This window comes from Rhinoderma darwinii, chromosome 5 (genome assembly GCF_050947455.1).
Source record: "Rhinoderma darwinii isolate aRhiDar2 chromosome 5, aRhiDar2.hap1, whole genome shotgun sequence".
Taxonomy (NCBI): Eukaryota; Metazoa; Chordata; class Amphibia; order Anura; family Rhinodermatidae; genus Rhinoderma; species Rhinoderma darwinii.
Window position 1 is genome coordinate 181,338,968 of NC_134691.1, and position 20,701 is coordinate 181,359,668.

At 40.6% G+C, this 20,701-nt stretch overlaps 1 protein-coding gene across 2 annotated transcripts in view; it reads left to right on the forward strand.

Moving 5' to 3' along the window:
• Positions 1-18,467, forward strand: part of BASP1 (brain abundant membrane attached signal protein 1) — a 101,814-nt gene extending 83,347 nt beyond the window's left edge. For both annotated transcript variants that reach the window (XM_075826768.1, XM_075826767.1), the window contains exon 2: positions 16,874-18,467. In XM_075826768.1, coding sequence (XP_075682883.1) covers positions 16,884-17,597 — 714 coding nt within the window. In that variant the 5' untranslated portion in view covers positions 16,874-16,883 and the 3' untranslated portion in view covers positions 17,598-18,467. The remainder of the gene's footprint in view (positions 1-16,873) is intronic.
• The last annotated feature ends 2,234 nt before the right edge of the window (positions 18,468-20,701 follow it).

Below are 20,701 nucleotides of genomic sequence, written 5' to 3' on the forward strand. Positions count from 1 at the left end.
TCATTATACTGTGTGGGGGGCCCACTCAGATGTGTTTTGCTTCTCAACCCCTAGCTACACTCTGGGTTAATAGCACCGATTGGTTATGCCCAACTTACTCCGCACCACTATGTTCGTTCTTGAGGCAAGGAGTGAGCAGGGTGATAGAGAAGATCCCCGGAGCCACTTCCTGTGGGGGCTCCCGCAGAGTCTTAGTCACATCTTAATGGAAAGTGACACTTTCTGTTAGTATGTGAAAATGCAGCACGGTGACGGTAAGCGGTTCAAGTTGATGTGTTGGAAGCAGGAAAAATTTAAAAGCCTTAGGATGTAAACGACCCAAAGAGCCAAGAATGATCAAAAAGTCACATCTACATCAAAATGGTACGAATAGAAACTACAAGTCGTCTCGCAAAAAAAGCCCTCCTACAGCTGCATCGGCGGAAAAATAAGTGTTATGGCTCTTGAAATATGGAGACACAAAAACAAATAATTTTGAAAAAAAAAGTGTTTTTACTGTGTAAAAGTAGTAAAACATACAACAGCTATATAAATTTGGTATCGTTGCAATCGTAACAACCCGCTGAATAAAGTTATTGCCGTACATTTAGGTCACAAAAAAGTGTGGTGAAATTGCTGGGTTTAGGCACCTGACTTCATCGTACCTACAGTCCTGGCCAAAAGTTTTGAGACTGACACAATTTTTGGTTTTCACACAGTTTGCTGCTTCAGTTTTTATAGTGGCAACTTGCATTATCTCTAGATTTGTCATGAAGAGTGGTCAAATGAATTGCAGTTAATTGCAAAGTCATTCCTTGCCATGAAAATCAACTTAATTAGAAAAAAACCATGTCCACTGAATTTCAGCCCTGCCACAAAATGACCTGACATAATTTCAGTGATCTTCTCGTTAGCTCAGAAGAAAGTGTTAACGAGGACAAGGCAGCTAATCACTCTGTCATGCTGGTTGCTTTAAAAGGGGGATGGTGCTTGAAATCAATGTCTTCTTCTGTTAACCATGGTTACCTCGAAGAAAACACGTACAGTCCTCATTGATTTGCGTCAAAAGGGCTTTAATGCTTGGAAGATTGCCCCTAAATCAACAATTCAGTATACCAGGGCGAGTTGCAGAAGTGTTCAAAAAGAAGGGTCAACACTGTAAATATTGAGTCTTTGCATAAACTTGATGTATTTGTCGAAACAAGTTGAAAAACCTATGGAATGCTTATAGTTGTACTTCGGTATACCATAGAAACATCTGACTAAAAGATCTAATACTGAAGCTGCAAACTTTGTGAAAACCAAAATTTGTGTCAGTCTCAAAACTTTTGGCCAGAACTGTACCGAAAGTGGTTGCAAATGAATACTGTGTTGAACCGGCAACAGGGTCATGGGTGCCCAAGACTCGTTATGTGTGGGGAGCGAAGTCTGGGCCGATCCCACAGGAGAGCTACTGTTGCGCGAATTGCTGAAAAAGTTAATTCTGGCTATGAAAGAAAAGTGTCAGAACACATCACAACCTGCTGCCTTTGAACATGCGTAGCCGCAGACCTGTCGAGTGCCCATGATGACCCCTTTCCACTACCAAAAGAGCAATGGGCACGTTGAAGAATGACCATGGAGTAATGGCAGAAGTTGGCCTTGTCTAATGAATTAGGTTTTCTTTATCATTATTAGAGATTTATGCACTTCCCGAAATTTGTTTTGGGTCCGACCCCACCAAGCGGCCGACTGGCTCGATTCGGTCCCAATAAATTTGTTTAGAATTGTGTCCAGATTGCCCTGAGAAGTAGTGTATGACACTATGAGGTCTTCGAGGATTTTATCCAACCCCTTTCAAGATCTTTACCGCCAAGACAGCATTAGCAGTAATGTTAAAGTGACAGCAACATATATGGCTATGGGTAAATGGGATAGTAGCCGGTGCTAACAAACAGCCTGATTAAAAACACACAGCACTGGTTCTACATAAAAAAAAAAAAATGGTAGAAAATGTATTCCTTTTTAATGGCAGATGCCTGCTGGTATTTCTACACGCACAGTGGTATCGGAAGAAGCAATCACATTTTAAAAAGCAGTTAAAAAAATATTTTGGGGGCAGATGATTGCTGGTCTTTATACACGCATGATGGTATCGGATGAAGCACAGGCTTTTTAATAAATCGGTCCAAAAATTGCTCCCAAAAGAAAAATAAAAAATGGGATGGTTTCAGGTTTGTTATATTTACTTCGTGCAGGGTTGGATTCCCAGCAGTACAGTATGGAACACAACAGACAAGGCAGAAGAGGTGTGGCTGTCTAGGGCTAGTAGTAGCAGCCGGACTCTATCAGCACCAGGATTTAAATTGAAAAATTAGCACTTAGACACAAACTGATATAATGGCGCTGTATAACTGTTTGTTGCAGAGTAATATGCCAATTTTTGGTGCCACTATTATTAGGAATTAGATGCATGCAAAACAATGAGTAATGGGATGTCTGTATGAGTAAAAAGCGGTATCTGCACAAGGATTTAAATTTTAAACTTTACTGATCTGAAATTTTTTTTCACTTGGACACAGACTGAAGTAGAACTGTGCTGTAAAAATGCTTAATGCAGAACAATTTTTGGTTGCGTTATTAGATACATGCAAAACACTAAGTGACGTCACGTCCGTGACGCCTGTCTCAGCAGGCACGCATTTAGAACCAGGATTATTGAAGAAGATTTGTGACTGATATTATTTACAAATAAATGTACAAATTGTATAGCTGCAGCAGCATTCACGCACAGCAATGGCTCGCTGTGCATGTCTTACATGCTGACACTGACTGACTACTACTACTACTACTCTTTCTAAAATCTAGCTCTCTATAAAATTATTGTAAATGTAACTATTTATTCCCTTCTCACTATGAAACACACTCCCTTACACTCAGGGCTGGCCTTAGGATAGAAGGCGCCCCGTACGAAATTATCTTTCTGCGCCCTACCCACATAAAAAGAAATGCCCCATAAAAAAAGTATAATGCCCTATATAGTGCCCCCACACAGTATAATGCCCCTTTTAGTGCCCCCTTACATTATAATAAGTTTTAATAATAAAATATATTATGTCCACTTAGTGGCCTCCACACGGTATAATGCTGGCCTCCACACGGTATAATGCCCCCCTCCCCTGGCTGCCACACACAGCCCCCCCCTGTAGATTGTGCCACACAGCCTCCTTGTAGAGAGGGCCACACAACCACTTGTAGGTAGTGCCACACAGACCCATTTGTAGGTAGTGCCACACAACCCCTTTGTAGGTAGTGCCACACAGGTTCCCCTGTAGGTAGTAGCACACAGCCCACTAATAGGTAGTGGCACACAGCCCCCTTATAGGTACCCCCCCCCCTTCCTGTAGAAAGTGCCACTGTAGCTCCCTGAAAGAGCGGAATCCCCCCGTGGTTGGGGATTCTGCTTCTGGATGGAGTGCTTGTCTCATATATGGACAATGATATCAGGGGCAACTCCTGAAGCGGACTCCCTGTCCTCAGCATTGCAGACGCTGTGACCGGGGATTCCACTCCAGGAGAAGCCCCTGACGTCTCTGTCCATTTTTAGACTGTGACGTCAGGGGCTTCTCCTGGAGCCAAATCACTGCGCCAGCAACGCTGTGGACAGGGGTTCCGCTTCAGGAGTTTCCCCTGATGTCACATTCCATATATGGACAGAGACATCAAGCGCTCCATCCAGGAGTGGATTCCCCGGCCATAGTGGCGCTATGTACAGGAAGGGGGGTGGGGTGCCATCAACGGAGGCTGCAAAATATCTCCTCCTCACATGCACTTCGTGCTGTGAGAAAGAGGCGAGAAAGCACGGCCGTGGTTCAGACGAGTGTCGCGGCACCCCTGGATGGTTCTCGCGGCACCCCGGTTGGGAACCGCTTGCCTAGTAGATTGCAGAGCAGGGTGATATATACAAATACATTTTTTTCCCGATTTATGTTTCAAATGCCATAAAGTTTTTATTTTTCCATAGACATAGCAGTGTGAGGGCTTGTTTTTGTGGGACAAGTTGTAATTTTTGATGGTACCATTTTGGGGTACATATAATTTACTTTTTTTATAAACTTTTTTTTTGAGTGCAATGGGAAAAAAACTGAAATTCTGCCATTCTATTTTGCATCTTAAATTGATGCCGTTTATCGGGTGGGATAAGTAATATAACTTGATTCTGTGGGTCCTTAAGATTACGGCGCTAGCAAGTTTGTATGTCGTTTTTTTTTTTAATGTTTCTACTACTTTTACACAATCAAAACACTTTCTACAAAACTTGTTTTTGTGTTGCCATGTTCCCAGAGCCATCGTTTTTTTTTTGTTTTTTTCCCGCCGACGCTGCTGTATGAAAGCTTATGTTTTGAGAGACGATTCGTTTTTATTGGTACCTTTTTGGGATACGTACAACTTTTTTTTAGCTTTTTTTTTTTTTTTTTTTTTTAAGCGTCTGTCACTGGTTTAGAACTTCCCTATCTCCTACCGAATCTAATAGGCGCTTTGATGTAGATCACTACTGGTTTTTTTTATTTTTGTTTTTAAAGCATTTGTTATTGAACAAGTAAAGAGAATTTTTCGATTTTATGCAAATTTTTTCTAAATGCCCAACTGGGTGTTTTTTTTTCTATTTACCAAGTGGGCGTTGTATAGAAAAGTGTATGACACTGACCAATCAGCGTCATACACTTCTCTTTATCCCAGCCCAGTTTCATTCACCGCACGGCGTGATCTCGCCGCGGGATCACGCTGTGACGTCACTTCATCCCGCAGGTCCTTCACCGGAGTGACGGAAGACTGAACAGACATAGCCTCCAGCCATGCCGGGACGTTTATCCCAATCTGCAGCGGTTGGAGGCGATGTCTGTTCAGTCTTTTACACGGACATTTACTATTACACTGCAATACGAAAGTATTGCAGTATATTATAAAAGCAATCAGATGATCGCATAGTGAAGTCTCCTACTGGGACTAGTAAAGTAAAAAGAGTTTAATAAAGTTAATTAAAAAAATACGTGAAAAAAAGAAAAACACACACTTTCCCCTTACAAAATGCTTTTATTATTTAAAAAAACTAAAAAGTTACACATATTTGGTATCGCCGCATATTTGGCGATACCAAATTACATATATTTGGTATACCTGTAATAACCCCAACTATAAACTTATTACATTATTTAACCTGCACGGTGAATGCCGTAAAAAATAAAATAAAAGACCATGCAAAACGTTTTCTGTGAATCCTGCCTTAAAAAAAAATGTGATAAAAAGTCACATCTACATCAAAATGGTACGAATAGAAACTACAAGTCGTCTCGCAAAAAAAAGCCCTCCTACAGCTGCATCGGCGGAAAAATAAGTGTTATGGCTCTTGAAATATGGAGACACAAAAACAAATAATTTTGGAAAAAAAAAAGTGTTTTTACTGTGTAAAAGTAGTAAAACATACAACAGCTATATAAATTTGGTATCGTTGCAATCGTAACAACCCACTGAATAAAGTTATTGCTGTACATTTAGGTCACAAAAAAGTGTGGCGAAATTGCATTTTCTATTCCCCCCCCCAAAAAAAAGTTAATAAATAAATTCTATGTACCCCAAAATGGTGCTATTAAAAAAATACAACTTGTTACGCAAAAAACAAGACCTTATACAGCTGTGTCGACGCAAAAATAAAGTTTATAGCTCTTTGAATGAGACAATGGAAAAACGTAAAAAATAGAATGGTCACTAAGGCCTAAAATAGGCTGGTCATTAAGGGGGTTAACCCCTTAACAACCGGCATATAGTGTTTTTACGTCTGCCATTCAGGGTAGTTCTTCTGAAGCGACGCGTTTCCACGTCGGCACTTCAGTAGAACTTTCCCCGCATCGTAACAGCCACGGGCTCCAGGGCAATGATCGGAGACGACAAGCAGTGTTCTCTGATCATATTTAACCCCTCAGATGCGGTGCTGAATAGCGAGCGCCGCATCTGAGTGATTTTAGAGGGAGGGGGCTCCCTCTCTCATCCCACTGGCATCGCGAGGTGCCGATGGGTTCTATGGCAGCCTGGGGGCCTAACAAAGGCCCCCAGGTCTGCCTTTAGTGATTGCCTGTTCGGCTATGCCAGAGGCATGACCTAACAGGTGCCTGTCAGTTTTAGGCTGGGTTCACACAGAGTTTTTTTTCAGGCGGAAATTCTGCCTCAAAATTCAGTTTGAGGCAGATTTTCCTCTCCCTGCACGCCGATTCTTGCGGGAAAAAGACGCCTCCGCTTCAAAAAGCGGTTTCCGCTTAAAAAAAACTTGTAAAAAAACTCTGTGTGAACATAGCCTTACGCTGACCGGCAATAATACACTGCAATACAGAAGTATTGCAGTGTATTATAATAGCGATCAGCAGTCTGCATAGTAAAGTCCCCTAGTGGGACTAAAAATAAAGTAAAAGAAAGTTAAATAAAGTTTGAAAGAAATGTCCCAAGTAAAAAAAAAACTAAAAAAAACAACACTTTTTCCCCTTACAAAATACTTTATGAAAAAAAGTTACTCATGTTTGGTATCGCCACGTCCATAACGAACCCAACTATAAAATTATTACATCATTTAATCCGCACGGTGAACGCCGTAAAAAATATAATAAAAAACAGTGCCAGAATTGCAGTTTTCTGTTCATCCTGCCTTCAATAAAATTTTGATAAGTGATCAAACCGTCACATCTACTCCAAAATGGTACAAATACAAACAATAAGTCGTCCCGCAAAAAAAAAGCCCTCATACAGCTGCATCGGTGAAAAAATAAAAAAGTTATGGCTCTTAAAATATGGAGACACAAAAGCAAATAATTTTGAATAAATATTATTTTTACTGTGTAAAAGTAGGAAAAGATAAACAAATCCATATAAATTTGGTATCGCCGCAATCGTAACGACCCGCTGAATAAAGTTATGTTATTTATACCACACGGTAAATGGCGTAAAATTAAGAGGCAAAACAAATGGCAAAATTTCTGTTTTTTTTCTCTAGTACCCCACTAAAAAAGGTTATTTAAAAAGTTAATCAATAAATTATATGTAACCCAAAATGGTGCTATTTTTGTAATGTCGGGGTAGGGAAACCGACAAGTGAGCCCTAATCTACCCGCCACTTAGTCCCTGCCTACTTGCAACGACCCGTCCTAGGCGACGGGGTACAACTGGGCGACAGTCCCTACACTCAATAGGTGCACGACAGACAAGGGTACAAAGAAGCCAGGGAAATGGGGAAGTTGCCCACGGGGACACCATGAGCAACAAGCGAAGTGAACGAGCCGAGTCAAACCAGGAGATGAGCGAGGTATAAAAATGCAGAGCAGAAGAGTGGTCAGTAAAGTCAAGGTCAATCACAAGCAGAGGATCAGTAGTTCAAGAAGCTGCAGCAGGGCCAGGAAACCAACAGAGAAGAATCACAAGCAAAGGAGGAACAGGAAAGGCAGGTATAAATAGACAGAGGGCGGGAGCTAGCTACGTCTGGCCAGGCTGCGATAGGCTCCCCCACTCCTAAGCCTGCCATCCTCAGTGGTGGAAGATGGAGTCAGTCTCACAGACATAGAAGCAGGGGCAGACTGATTACCTATGGGCGTCGACACAGAAGTTGTGTCTGGCAGATCCTTTACAATTATAAAATACAACTTGTCCTGGAAAAAAAAAAGTCCTTATACAGCTATGTCGACGCAAAAATAAAAAAGTTATAGCTCTTTGAATGCGACGATGGAAAAACGTAAACAATTGCTCGGTATTAAGGGGTTAAGTTCCATCCATGCCTTTGGCTTACAAATACGAATGCAAAATACTGATCAAGTACGCAAGTGTAAAAAGGCTAGTTTCACGCGAGTATGCCGAATCTGCAATATGTCCATTTTAGGAATCCGCAACACACCTGTATTACAGATCATATAGCATCAGTATTACAGACCCGTAATAATGATAGGCTGTACAGTCCTGGACGAAAGTTTTGAGACTGACACAAATTTTGGTGTTTTTAGATCTTTTAGTTAGGCTCTGTTCACATCTGCGTTGGGGTTCCGTCTGAGGTTTCCATCAGAACAGGACCCTGAGCAGACACAAACTGACACCGTTGTTTTTCCGGAAGCAATAGCGTAGTCGACTGGAAACGTGTCAGTTTGTGTCTGCTCAGGGTCCCGTTCTGATGGAAAACTCTCATGGAACGTCATAACGGGACCCCAACGCAGATGTGAACAGAGCCTTAGATGAGTATTTTTATAAGTTTTTAAACTTTTATTGAAATACATAAAGTTTATGCAAAGACTCAATATTTACAATGTTCACCCTTCTTTATTCTGAAATTCGCCCTGGCATACTGGATATCAGCTTCTGGGCCAAATTCTGACTGATGGCAACCCATTCTTGACTAGTCAGTGCTTGAAGTTTCACAATTTCTGTGGGGTTTTTTTTTTTGTCCACCCACTTTTTGAGCAACCACAGGTTCTCAATGGGATTTTCTAAATCCGATTTCGTAACGTGTATATAGCCTAAAGCTACATTCACACGAGTGTATCATATTCACGCGTGTGAATCTGGTGTCTCTCTGTGTGTGTGTGTGTGTGTGTGTGTGTGTGTGTGTGTGTGTGTGTGTGTGTGTGTGTGTGCGCGTGGTGCAGGTGGCATTACTTTTTCACGCACTCGCAAAATACATCTTTTTTTTTTTCAATGGAATTGATGCGCAAATCACGCACCGCATACGGATGTGCGTCAGTGTGTTGTGCGTGATTTTCACGTACCCATTGACTTTAATGGGGGGGTAGGTGCATGAAAAAACGCACCAATATAGGACATGCAGTGAGTTTCAGGCAACGGACTCGCGCTGCGTGAAAACTCCTGTATGTGTGACTGGCCCCATTGAAAACAAGTTTTACGCTCGTCTGAATGAGCCCTAAGGATGTGTTCACAGTGAAAAATGGTAGCATGTTTAAACATTAAATGTTGAATTTGTAAAAGTAATGATTACTTATAACAGCACTGGGCATTATAAAAGAAGAGTCCACATTAAAATAAATTATCATACTTAAAGAGGCTCTGTCACCAGATTTTGCAGCCCCTATCTGCTATTGCAGCAGATAGGCGCTGCAATGTAGATTACAGTAACGTTTTTATTTTTTAAAAACGAGCATTTTTGGCAAAGTTATGACCATTTTTGTAGTTATGCAAATGAGGCTTGCAAAAGTCCAAGTGGGTGTGTTTAAAAGTAAAAGTCCAAGTGGGCGTGTATTAGGTGCGTACATCGGGGCGTTTTTAATACTTTTACTAGCTGGGCGCTCTGATGAGAAGTATCATCCACTTCTCTTCAGAACGCCCAGCTTCTGCCAGATCACGCTGTGACGTCACTCACAGGTCCTGCATCGTGTCAGAAGAGCGAGGACACATCGGCACCAGAGGCTTCAGTTGATTCTGCAGCAGCATCGGCGTTAGCAGGTAAGTCGATGTAGCTACTTACCTGCAAACGCTGATGCTGCTGCAGAATCAACTGTAGCCTCTGGTGCCGGTGTCCTCGCTCGTCTGACACGATGCAGGACCTGTGAGTGACGACACAGCGTGATCTCTCGAGAACACGCTGTGTCTGCACTGCCAGAAGCTGGGCGTTCTGAAGAGAAGTGGATGATACTTCTCATCAGAACGCCCAGCTAGTAAAAGTATTAAAAACGCCCCGATGTACGCACATAATACACGCCCACTTGGACTTTTACTTTTAAACACACCCAGTTGGACTTTTGCAAGCCTCATTTGCATAACTACAAAAATGGTCATAACTTGGCCAAAAATGCTTGTTTTTTAAAAATAAAAACGTTACTGTAATCTACATTGCAGCGCCTATCTGCTGCAATAGCAGATAGAGGTTGCAAAATCTGGTGACAGAGCCTCTTTAGGCCATTTTTTTTAACGGCCGTCACACAGCTGCATGAAAAAAAAATCAATGTACTTTTATAGGGCTATTCACATGTCCTATTTTTGGCCATTTTCACGGATCACAAGTCTATGAGGGATCTGTGAAAACAAGTCTCGCACGGATGCAAATCGGCCATGAGAAGCTTCAGTTTTTCATGACTGATTTAACACATTCATGTGACTGCCTGGTAAAATCTCTAGTAATTGTTTAAGGCTGTGACAAAACAATTTTTGTTTTTAATTTAATCACAGCATTATTAGATTATTCAATAATGTGTCATAGAGGATTTTGTCCCTTCCCGCAATCCAGTCCTCTGCTCTTGTGGTCCGTTGCCTGCACGAATGCTGATTGTGTCTTCATGCTGCCATGGTAGCCCTGACTTTGCTCTGGCCTCTCTTGCCTAATCCGTCACATAAATCACATGTTTCACTGTGTCTCCTATTATTGGAGTAATTATTTACAACTTCACGCTTTTTTCCATTTTGTTTTGCATTACACAATATAGTCGATTCAAAGGTAGATAATCATTAACATGCAATGTTGGTCATGAGGTCAGAATCACATGGAAAGACCAGGCATTCCTAAGGTCATATGTCTCTGTCAATACTATAACTGACTCTGTCCCTTGTTAATTTAATAATCTGTACCTCATTCTAAACCCTGAGAATCGGTAATTAATGCTGCATTACTATATTTCTTCACTGCAATAAAGGGTTATTCCCAACATAAAGTTCAATATCCCAGGACCTAGAAATTAATAACTAAACCTCTTTCTAAATGCCTTCTTTTTTCTGTAGTGCGCCGCTTCTCAGATATGCCCTACTCTGAAGCGCATGTCATTTGTTGAGTTGTGTCGATCGTTTCTATGGAAACTATCGCCGCCGGCGTTTCATTCATTCATTCTATCGCGCCTGCGCACTTCTCCCTTTTTCTCCTCTCTTCTATAACATGAGGGCGCATTACCGACACGTGCGCTCTTTATTGCTGGTATCGCTGATAAAGTGCTAGTTACGACGGCTGGGTAAGGGGTAAAGATGGCAAAAATACTTGCCACCATTGAAGCGCTCTGTGGGGGCGTTCTGCAAGAGAGCTATGCTGCTACGAATGCAGGATAATAGCAGTCTCGGGAGCGCGCACATACAACCAGCAGCATTGTGAATTTATTACAGCACCACTTGCTGGTGAAAAGTGATAGAAACACACTTATTTAGTATAATAAGAAGAACATATTCGAGTGAAGTTGCTGAAGTAAAAAATTATATTTTACTGCCAAATAATTTTTGGGGTAAAAAAACTTATTTACTAATATATGTAAAATATTACATAAAAAAATATGGGCCAACTTGGGAATATCACTTTAAGGCTATAATTGTATAAATAGTAGAATGTTCTTGGGGTGCAGTCACATGCGGCAGAACATAAAATCCGTTCCATTCACTAAATTGGGTTGTTTCTGCGGCAGGTGTATGGATTTCTGCAAGTTTTATTCAGATGTAAGTAACTGATTTTCAGTTGCAGAAATTTCTGCAACAAAATCTGCCGCATGTGACTGCCACCTTATATACTGTTAGGCCTCATGCCCACTTCAGTTTTTTCCTTCCGGGTGCTATCCGTTTTTGTCACTGATGGCACCCTGAACCCATTCATTTCAATGGCCCCATGCACACTTCAGTTATTTAAACGGATCCGTTGTTCCGTTCCGTGCAAAGTAGAGCATGTCCTACTTTTCAATGGGTCAGTGAAAAAAACTGATGGCACACGGAAGGCTTCCGTGTGCCGTCCGTTTTTGACGGATCCGTTGCCATAGCAACGGCTGGGTGAGCAAAAGTTCACAGACTACAGTAAACATTCATTCCTGAAGATAGGCTCATATTTTCACTCCAAAAAAACAAAGTAAGCCAAGCAGAATAATCTCAAACTGTTCTCTATGCTCTGAAAGCCACAGAAAACCGCACCAAAAACTTCTTGTAAACTTTCTATGGGTGTTTCCTGGGACATGTGACAGGTTCAAATGAAGTTCACATCCGTTTTTTAAACGGAAGCAAAACGTCCGTGTAAAACGGAAACTGAGTGCACACGGAAACAAAAACGGACACACGGATCCGTCAAAAACGGCCGAGAAAACGGTGATGGAAGTGTGCATGAGGCCTTAGGCCCTGTTGACACTGAGATTTTTGACGCGGAATCGGCACCAAAAAAACGTTTGAAACAGCCTCCCATTGATTTCAATGGGAGGAGGAGAAAGCGTATTTTGCCCGTGGCGCTTAATAGCCGCAGCCAAAAAACGATGCGAAAAACTGCAGGCAGGTCAAAATCGTTTTTGTTTTTTTTCTGCCTGCAAAATAGTGAACAGGGCGAGTTACATATGTTCCACTTTTGATTACATGTTTTATTTCTCCCAACTCGTAAATGTGTATTCAAGATGAACATGATGGATAAAATCCTAAGGCTGGGTTTCCACCGATCGGATACGCTGCATAAAACAACTCGTGGTGCAGTTTTTCGGGTGGAATTTCCGTTGCGGAAAGCAGCGCTAGAAAAAAAGTTCATATTTACATAGTCATGGCGACGCATCCCTCTATTGACGAGTAGTCTGGCCTCCCGGGATGACGCAGCAGCCCACGTGACCGCTTCAGCCTGTGATTGCTGCAGTAGTCAAGTGGGATGAAACGTCATTCCAGGAGGCCGGCCTGAAAGAAGAACAGAAGATAGCGTCGCTATGACAATGCCCGGGTTGTAAGTATGAACTTTTTTTTTCTGAGTTCCGATTTTTTGCGGAAGTTGCAATGCTTGGCTGTTTGTTGTGGGTTTCACATCCCCACTGAATTCAATGGGGAAAAGGCGCAACAAAAACGCAGCATAAATTGATGTGCTGCGGAACTTTTACACTGTTTTTTATTTTATTTTTTTCACAGCGTGGGCATGATATTTTCTGAATCACATACACTTTACTGCTACTGTAAATGCTGTGGAATTTTCGCACAGAATTCCATTGCAGAATTTCTGCAGCGTTTACGCTACCTGGAAACCCGGCCTAATAATACACACAAGGAGTAAACAGAAGAAAATGTGTTGAAACTATGGAAATGTTGGCAACAATGAAAAATCAGCCAGCACCTGGGGTTTCTGTGTTTTCCTTACGATTACATTGCATAGTATTTGTCTTCCCTGTTATTTGTGGGTACTACATATTTTCTACATTGTGACTACTACTGTATCTCCATGACTCCATTTTTTCAGGCCAGCAATTTAGTCCGCTTCATGTTAATTACCTCTCCTTACATTGATATCAGTGGGCAGGTGCACACATCCATGCCCCTCCCAGACTGCGAAAATGTAAAACTGGCAGCATCATGGGGCCTGACTGACTTATTCGTTCCTAATTTTTCTTTCTTAACATTATCCAAGCCCCATCATCACTTATGTCATATTAGTATCCTGCAGGGGAGTAGTCATCATTTTAAAATGTATGTGATTCTGTTTGTATGTATTTCCTCTACTGAAGCGGCTCAGGACAGCACTGCTCTGCTATTGTGGCAGCACAGGCTTCAGCTGCGGCCTAGTAGGGGACCCCAGGGATCTCTGTAACGGCACCATTCAGGTACACACAACTTTTGCAGTCTGAGGGCGGATTTACACGAGCGTGTGCGCTTTTGCACATGCAAAAACGCGGTGTTTTACGCGCGAAAAAGGCACTTAACAGCTCCGTGAGTCATCACATAGGATGTGCGGCTGCGTGATTTTTGCGCAGCCGCCATCATTATGACACTCTGTTTGGATGTTTGTAAACAGAAAAGCACGTGGTGCTTTTCTGTTTGCAAACATACTTTTGACTGCCGTTGCGCGAATCACGCGCGTCCCACGGAAGTGCTTCCGTGTGGTGCGCGTGATTTTCACGCACACATTGACTTCAATGGGTGCGTGATGCGCGAAAAACGCAGAAATATAGGACTTGTGAGTTTTACGCAGCGGACTCACGCTGCGCAAAAATCACTGACAGTCTGCGCTGCCCCATAGACTAGCATAGGTCCGTGCGACGCGCGTGAAAAACACGCGCCTTGCACGGACGTATTACACGTTCGTGTAAATCCGCCCTCATAGTGTGCCATGACTGCATGACCAAAAGCAGAATTTTTATTTTGTGACTGGAGTGACTCTAAGTTTAACTGTAAGGTACTTGACAACGTTTTACTAAAAACAACCAGAAAAGGCCAAAAAGCTGCACCCTTTTTTACAAAGCCAGAAATGATTAAACGCTGTAGAAAATCAATCTAGATAAAATGGCCCATTACCTATTCGAGTTGGGAGATGTTCACATCTGTGCCGTGGCTTCCATTCATAATGGAAGCCACTACGCACTGCTGGTCCATTGAACAACTTACCCTTAAAAGCGCAACAGGTTCTGTCGGGGTTCTATGGCGGTCTCTGTTGTTTTGAAGGAAAACTGACCGAATTGCAGACAGAGGCTCTATACAGAGCATCCAACAGAGATGTAAACGGCCTTAAATGAACGTACTGGACTGAACTCCAAATATGAGATTTTCCGAGAGACGTGCTGCTCTGTCCTCTGACTACCAGGATCCCTGATCAAAAATGTGATGGGAAATTTTAAAAATGGCGAGCTCTAAGGGATGTTTTGATTGTCTCTTTTAAAATTTTAATTGTTTATAGCTTACAGTTGTATCCAAAATGAAGAGAAAAAAAATAAAATTTTAAAGTTTTAAAAAATAACTTTGTACCTAAAACAATTAATTTCATTATATTATTTACATTTTTTACTTGCTGATCTTTTAACAATCGTAACATTTTTATAGACCTTATAGCATTTGTTTAGTATCTGGAGTATAAAATGTTAAGTTTCTATGTATATTCTGCTGCTGGTTTTTAATCGTTGTTATCCGCAATAAATCCTAAAACTACTGGTTCCATGATGTTTGGCACACACATTTCACACTGGAGGCTTTGTTCCTCCACTAAGTCTGTTATTAAGGGGGAGGATCTGACTTTGTCGTTCCCAGTATCTAGTCCTAAGATCAGAAAATACTAACGCTAGCATAGTTTAATTCATGATTTGTTGTCAAATATGTGCATTAAGTACAAGGAAAACCACTAGAGAAGAAGGCCCCAGTCACACCTACGTATATGGATACGCCTGACGAAGACCTCAGTACGAGGTTGAAACGCGTTGCAGCAGCAATTTTTATTGTTTTTTACTATGCTATCCAATAAATCCTTTTAATTCATATCCATGACTTAGTGGACCATTCACACCAGAGCGCCCGTTACAAGGAGCAGTTTTTTTCCCGTTTCCTTCACACCTACGTATAGTAATATGGAGTTAAATAGTAAAACTAAATCCAATTGTATTGTCCGCTTTCAGCTCAGTATTCATCGATATTATTATCCCTATTGTTATTAGTATTTTTCTCCATGTTGCCTACACAAATGCTTATCGGCAATACTGATGTCAGATGTACAATATGGATCCAGGTTGTTTTCAAACTTGACTTCTATGAGGAGAATATGAAGTGTATTGGGAAGTACCAAATTTATGTAGACCTGCAGCTGTATAGAAATGCGGATGTGTGCATGGCTTTATAAAATTGTATTAGTTCAGTATTTGCAACTTATTCTATATGAAAAAAATACAGAGACAAATTACACAGGTGGCAAAATAATTCTATAATAGATTAGAAAAACATGGCTGCTTTCTTTCCTAAACATGACAACTCTTGTCCATGGGCTGTTTATGCAGCTCAACGCCATTTTTTTCGATTTGAGGCAGAACTGCAATCCCAGACAAAGCCCATGGACAAGAGAGGTGCTATTTCTGGAAGCAAACACTCTCCTTTTTTTTTTTTTTTATAATCCCATTTAATCCTTTAAACCCCACTTTACAGTGGAACATGGCTGCCTCCCTTTCTTCTCCATTCTTTTTTTTTTTTTGTTTAATACTGTAGTACAGTGATTTGCTTCAAATACCTTAAATTGTATCATTTTATAGATATACATATTGTGTGTGTGTGTGTGTAATAAATATATAATCTTTATGATCGAATATACTCTGGAAGTGAATTATTGGTTAACTATTGGAGAACAAATTACTTCAATGTTGTTATTACGCAAGAGTAACCCTTGAAATGCTTCAACCTACCTGTCACTTGATATTAAAAAATTGTGTTTAGTTGCTTATTTAATGTGACAGTTAGTCAACCCTGGATTTTGTAGAAGATTGCTTTTAGTGTTTTTGTGTGGCAGAATGAGGACACTTTTACATATTTAGTTAGATGACTTTTGATGTATTTTCTTTATATCTATATGTTTTAGTTCTGGAGATAAATGATGAACCTGGGTAAATCTAACATTTCATAACCTTGACTTTTAATTTGCTTCTGGGTGCAATAATCAACGCTATGGCTGCCCTGGGAGAGTTCACAAGTTGAAGCTCAAATCACACTGTTTACTATGTCTTATGATTGGTTGACTAAATATTCCATTAAAACCGGCCTTCAGGTTTGATCTGGGTAAAATGATCTGCTTAATTTGAGGGAATATATTTACTTTTAGGGAACTCCAACCCATCATTGTGAGATCTATCCTGCAAGTTATTGTCAATAGAAGAATATAAAAATGTAATTACTGACAGGCTAATAAGTAACTTTAAAAGATACTGTCAAATGTTTAGTTCCCTTTGCACATTCCAAGCATTCCTTACTTTGATCTTGGGGCATTGTTTCAGTTAAATCAATACAAAATAACCAACATATTACACAATACGACCTCATTGATTCTAGTTTAACCAACTTCTATATTGGGGAACCAAAAAGTTAATGACCTTTTGCTATGATTCATTTCTTTATTAATTCTTTTGGATTTGTTTTTTTTTTCTCCAAAAACTGTTTTATCTCCTAAAGTCCCTCTTGAGTACACCAGTAACCTTTTTGTCGTCTTTGATTCTAGGGCTTCAATCATGGGAGGAAAGTTGAGCAAGAAGAAGAAGGGATACAATGTAAATGATGACAAATCAAAAGATAAAGACAAAAAGGCAGATGGAGCAAACACAGAGGAAGAAGGGGCAACTAAAACTAATGAGGAGACTCAACCTGTAGAAAATGCTGATGCAAAAGAAAATAAAGAAGAAAAAAATGACAAGGAACCGCAGGTTGCTGAAAACAAAACTGAGGACAAAGAAGCCGAGAAGGATGCAACAAATAAGGATGCAGTACAAAAAACAGAATGTGAGAAGACAGAGGCTTGCTCCGATGCCAAGGTGGAACCTCAGAATGCTGAACCTCCTGTATCCAAGCAAGAGGAACCATCTGTTGCATCTCCTGCTCCAGCTGCCAATAGTGAAGGTACTAAAGCCTCTGAACCTACCACTGAGGCAAAAACTTCCCAGCCTTCAGAAGCATCAGCACCAAGTAAAGTAGATGACAAGAGCAAAGAGGAAGGGGAAGCCAAAAAGACTGAGGCTCCCTCCGCACCAGAGGCCAAAACTGAGACCGCTCCAGCTTCAGACTCAAAACCTAGCAGTGAGGCTGCTCCATCTTCCGTGAAGTCTCCAGAACCCGAAGCACCTAGTTCTTCTACTAAGGCCTCTGAGCCTGCAGGACCAGCTGATGAAGTTAAAGCTACTGAAACTCAAGCAGCTAATTCTGATCAAACCGTAGCAGTTCAAGAGTAAGATGGACAGCCTGTTTGAAATAACCACTTAAAACAACCTGCGATGATGTTTTCTTTGTTTTTGATTTATATATTTTTATTTTTTTTCAGCTATACTAACAAACTTGGTTTAGATTTGAAATAAGTACATGTAATGCCCAAAAATTATATAAAAATCCAAATAGTATTTTTGTGGGGGAGAAAATGTACAAATGCACATTCCACCAACTCTGTCAATTAATAAGAAAGATTTAGATATAGATGTTTGAACATTTTCTTTATTTTTTACATCTGAGCAGCAGCTACAAAATGAAAAGTCCACACACAGTTATACCTTTTTGTTTTCCCTTCTGCAATAAAATTGTAGGAGAAATGTTTTTGAATTTGCCCGTAGGGCTTGTGCCAAGGCAATCAAATCTTTTTAGGATTTAGCTTTCATTTGCAGTCAATTTTTTTTTTTTTTTTTTTTAATGCAGTGAATAACGGCCAAACTTTTCCAACAGAACCTACTCCTAGCTGTCTCTTATTCCTCTCCAGATATTTTGGAAGTAACAACATCCTCATTCTACTTAGTCTACCTAGATTTTTCATGATGAATTAATGCATGTCTGTGGTTGGGTGCACCTGTAGTTCTGTTTATTGGTCAGTGGAAATAATAATAAAAAATAAAGTCTGCGTTGATTTGCAGTTCCAGTTTTTCTTCCATTCTATGTCACAGACACCAACACAACACTCATTGAAAAGCAAGTAATTCATGAAAATGTAAAAAAAAAGTGCAAAATAATAAAAAAAAAAACATAAAAACAACGGAAGATGTAAAATGGATGCATTGAAAATATATGTAATTGTATAAATGGTGCAACAGTAATAAAAGTAAAATAATTAAGAAACACATGCTTAGCAGTTGAGTTGTTTGTTTTTATTTAAACTTTTTTCATGAATGAAAATAAGTATTGATTGTTTTATCTTACCTGATTTTTTTATTTATTTATTTTTTAATAATCAATCCTTATCATTCCAAGTATAAAAACATTTTCTTTTTTTTACCACTGTTAACACAATGACCAGGAACCCCTTGCATGTGCCTGGGTCTCTGAACTAATCCACATGGTACTCGGGCCGTTAGCACCATATCTTTTTTTTTACGTTCTTGACAATATTGTAGACACAATACTCATGCACACGGCCGTGTTATGTTTCTGCCTTGTATGGAGCCATAATAGGGCTTCCATAGAGGCAAATGAGGCCTCTACTGTACCTCTGTATGTCTACAATTTCACACAGTCATGCAGAATTTTTCTTCTGTTTCATTCCGTATGAATCTGACAGATACATTTGTGGCTTTCTCCATTGGAGTCTGTATGTACAGAGGTATTCTCTCCTAAATGCATTGCTTCTAGGGGAGATTATCTCTAAACATATTGCACCCAACAGAGCCTGTAGAGCAGCACATGGAGGATGCGTGGCTCTTTACCCAGGATCCATACGGCCTCCGTGCATTGCTGTACAGGCTCCATGCGAAAGGGCTTGGACGTGAACATGGAGCCCTAAGTGTGCAACATTGTCGCTACCTCCAATTACCCAAACAGGAAAGATAATTTCTTCTGATACGCTGCTAGTCAGACTGCTACAAACAGCATTAATAGATCAGGTTAACAAGTATCAGAGTGATTTGTTAGTTGACTGTGTGGTACACAACCAGAGAAAAGTCTGCAAAGCCATGGTGGGTACATATGCCGCACGATGATGGAGGGTATGTATATTGCAACAGGAAAAAGAGCAATTTGCTCCTTTTAAAAAAAATATATATATATATATATATATATATATATATATAGTTATGCCTCTTAGAGAAAGCCAGTTTACTAGTTAAAGTTTAAATGAAGTTCCCTTTTTCCTGTGTGGGTTTTCTTCATGTAAAAAGTATGTATGAGAGCTAGATCGGGTTCAAAGGCAGGCAACTTAATAAATGGGATGGGAAGTGTCTCCTCTTCTCTCAGATGCTGGAAAAAGTAAACTTTTTCAGCTTGGAAAAAAGACTCGGTGAATTTATACATGTTTAATAAAATAATTTCTAATAAATTCCTAAACTTTGTCAAGTTTTCTGCTTGCTTCAGTGAATGGAAACCTTGTTTTGTCCTGAAACCTGTTCTGATCATGTCTTGGATAACACGGGTGCACGAGCTCTGATGCACTTAACTAGCCTTGGACCTGTGTCAATTGAACGTGCATACCTCCCAAATTTTTGAATGGCAAAGAGGGCCAATCTGGGTATATCACACGTGTAAGATTCATTGCAGAAATTTCTGTGACTGAAGAATCCACTCAATTCACCTGAATGGGGTTGTTTCTGCAGCATGTTCATGGATTACTGCAATCCCCATTCAGATAACTGACACAGATGCAGAAATTTCTGCAACAAATCTGCCGTGTGTGAAAATAGATTAAAAGGGTTTTTTCCATAATCCTTATTTATCACCTATCCGCAGGGATCCCACTGATCATGAGATTGGACCTTCTTTGCCATTCCTGGGAGCCCCATAAGAATGGAGTGGTAGTGCACCTACTCAGCCACCGCTCCCTTCACTTCTATAGGGATGCCTAAGATGGCGCTCGAAAGCCCCATAGAAATGAATGGAGTGGTGGGCAAGTACGCGCAATACTGCTTCATTCGTATGGGGCTCCAAGGAACGGCAAAGTAAGTCTGTTCTCGTAATCAATGGCGGTCTCAGCGGTCAGAACCCTGCAATCGGCTATCCATCACCTATCCTATGGAAAGTTGATTAAACAATTATGGGAAAACCTCTTTAAGCCACCCTGCACAAGTAGCAGATTTTTCCTCCTGATTTGCATGCGGAAAATATGTAGTGAGACTGTTGCATCCACATGCTGCTGAACATTTTCTGCGTGGAAATTTCACACTTTTCAATGTAGAGAGAGACTAAATCTGTCTCAAAATCCGCACATAATGTGGGTACCCCAAAACCGGGTCCAGACGTAGCAGAAATGCTGCATATTTTCCATCTGGATTTACACGCAGAAATTTTGTAGTGAATTACAGTATGAGGATGAGATTTGAACAAATCTCATTTACATGCTGCAGAATCTCTGTGAGGATTTTGACCT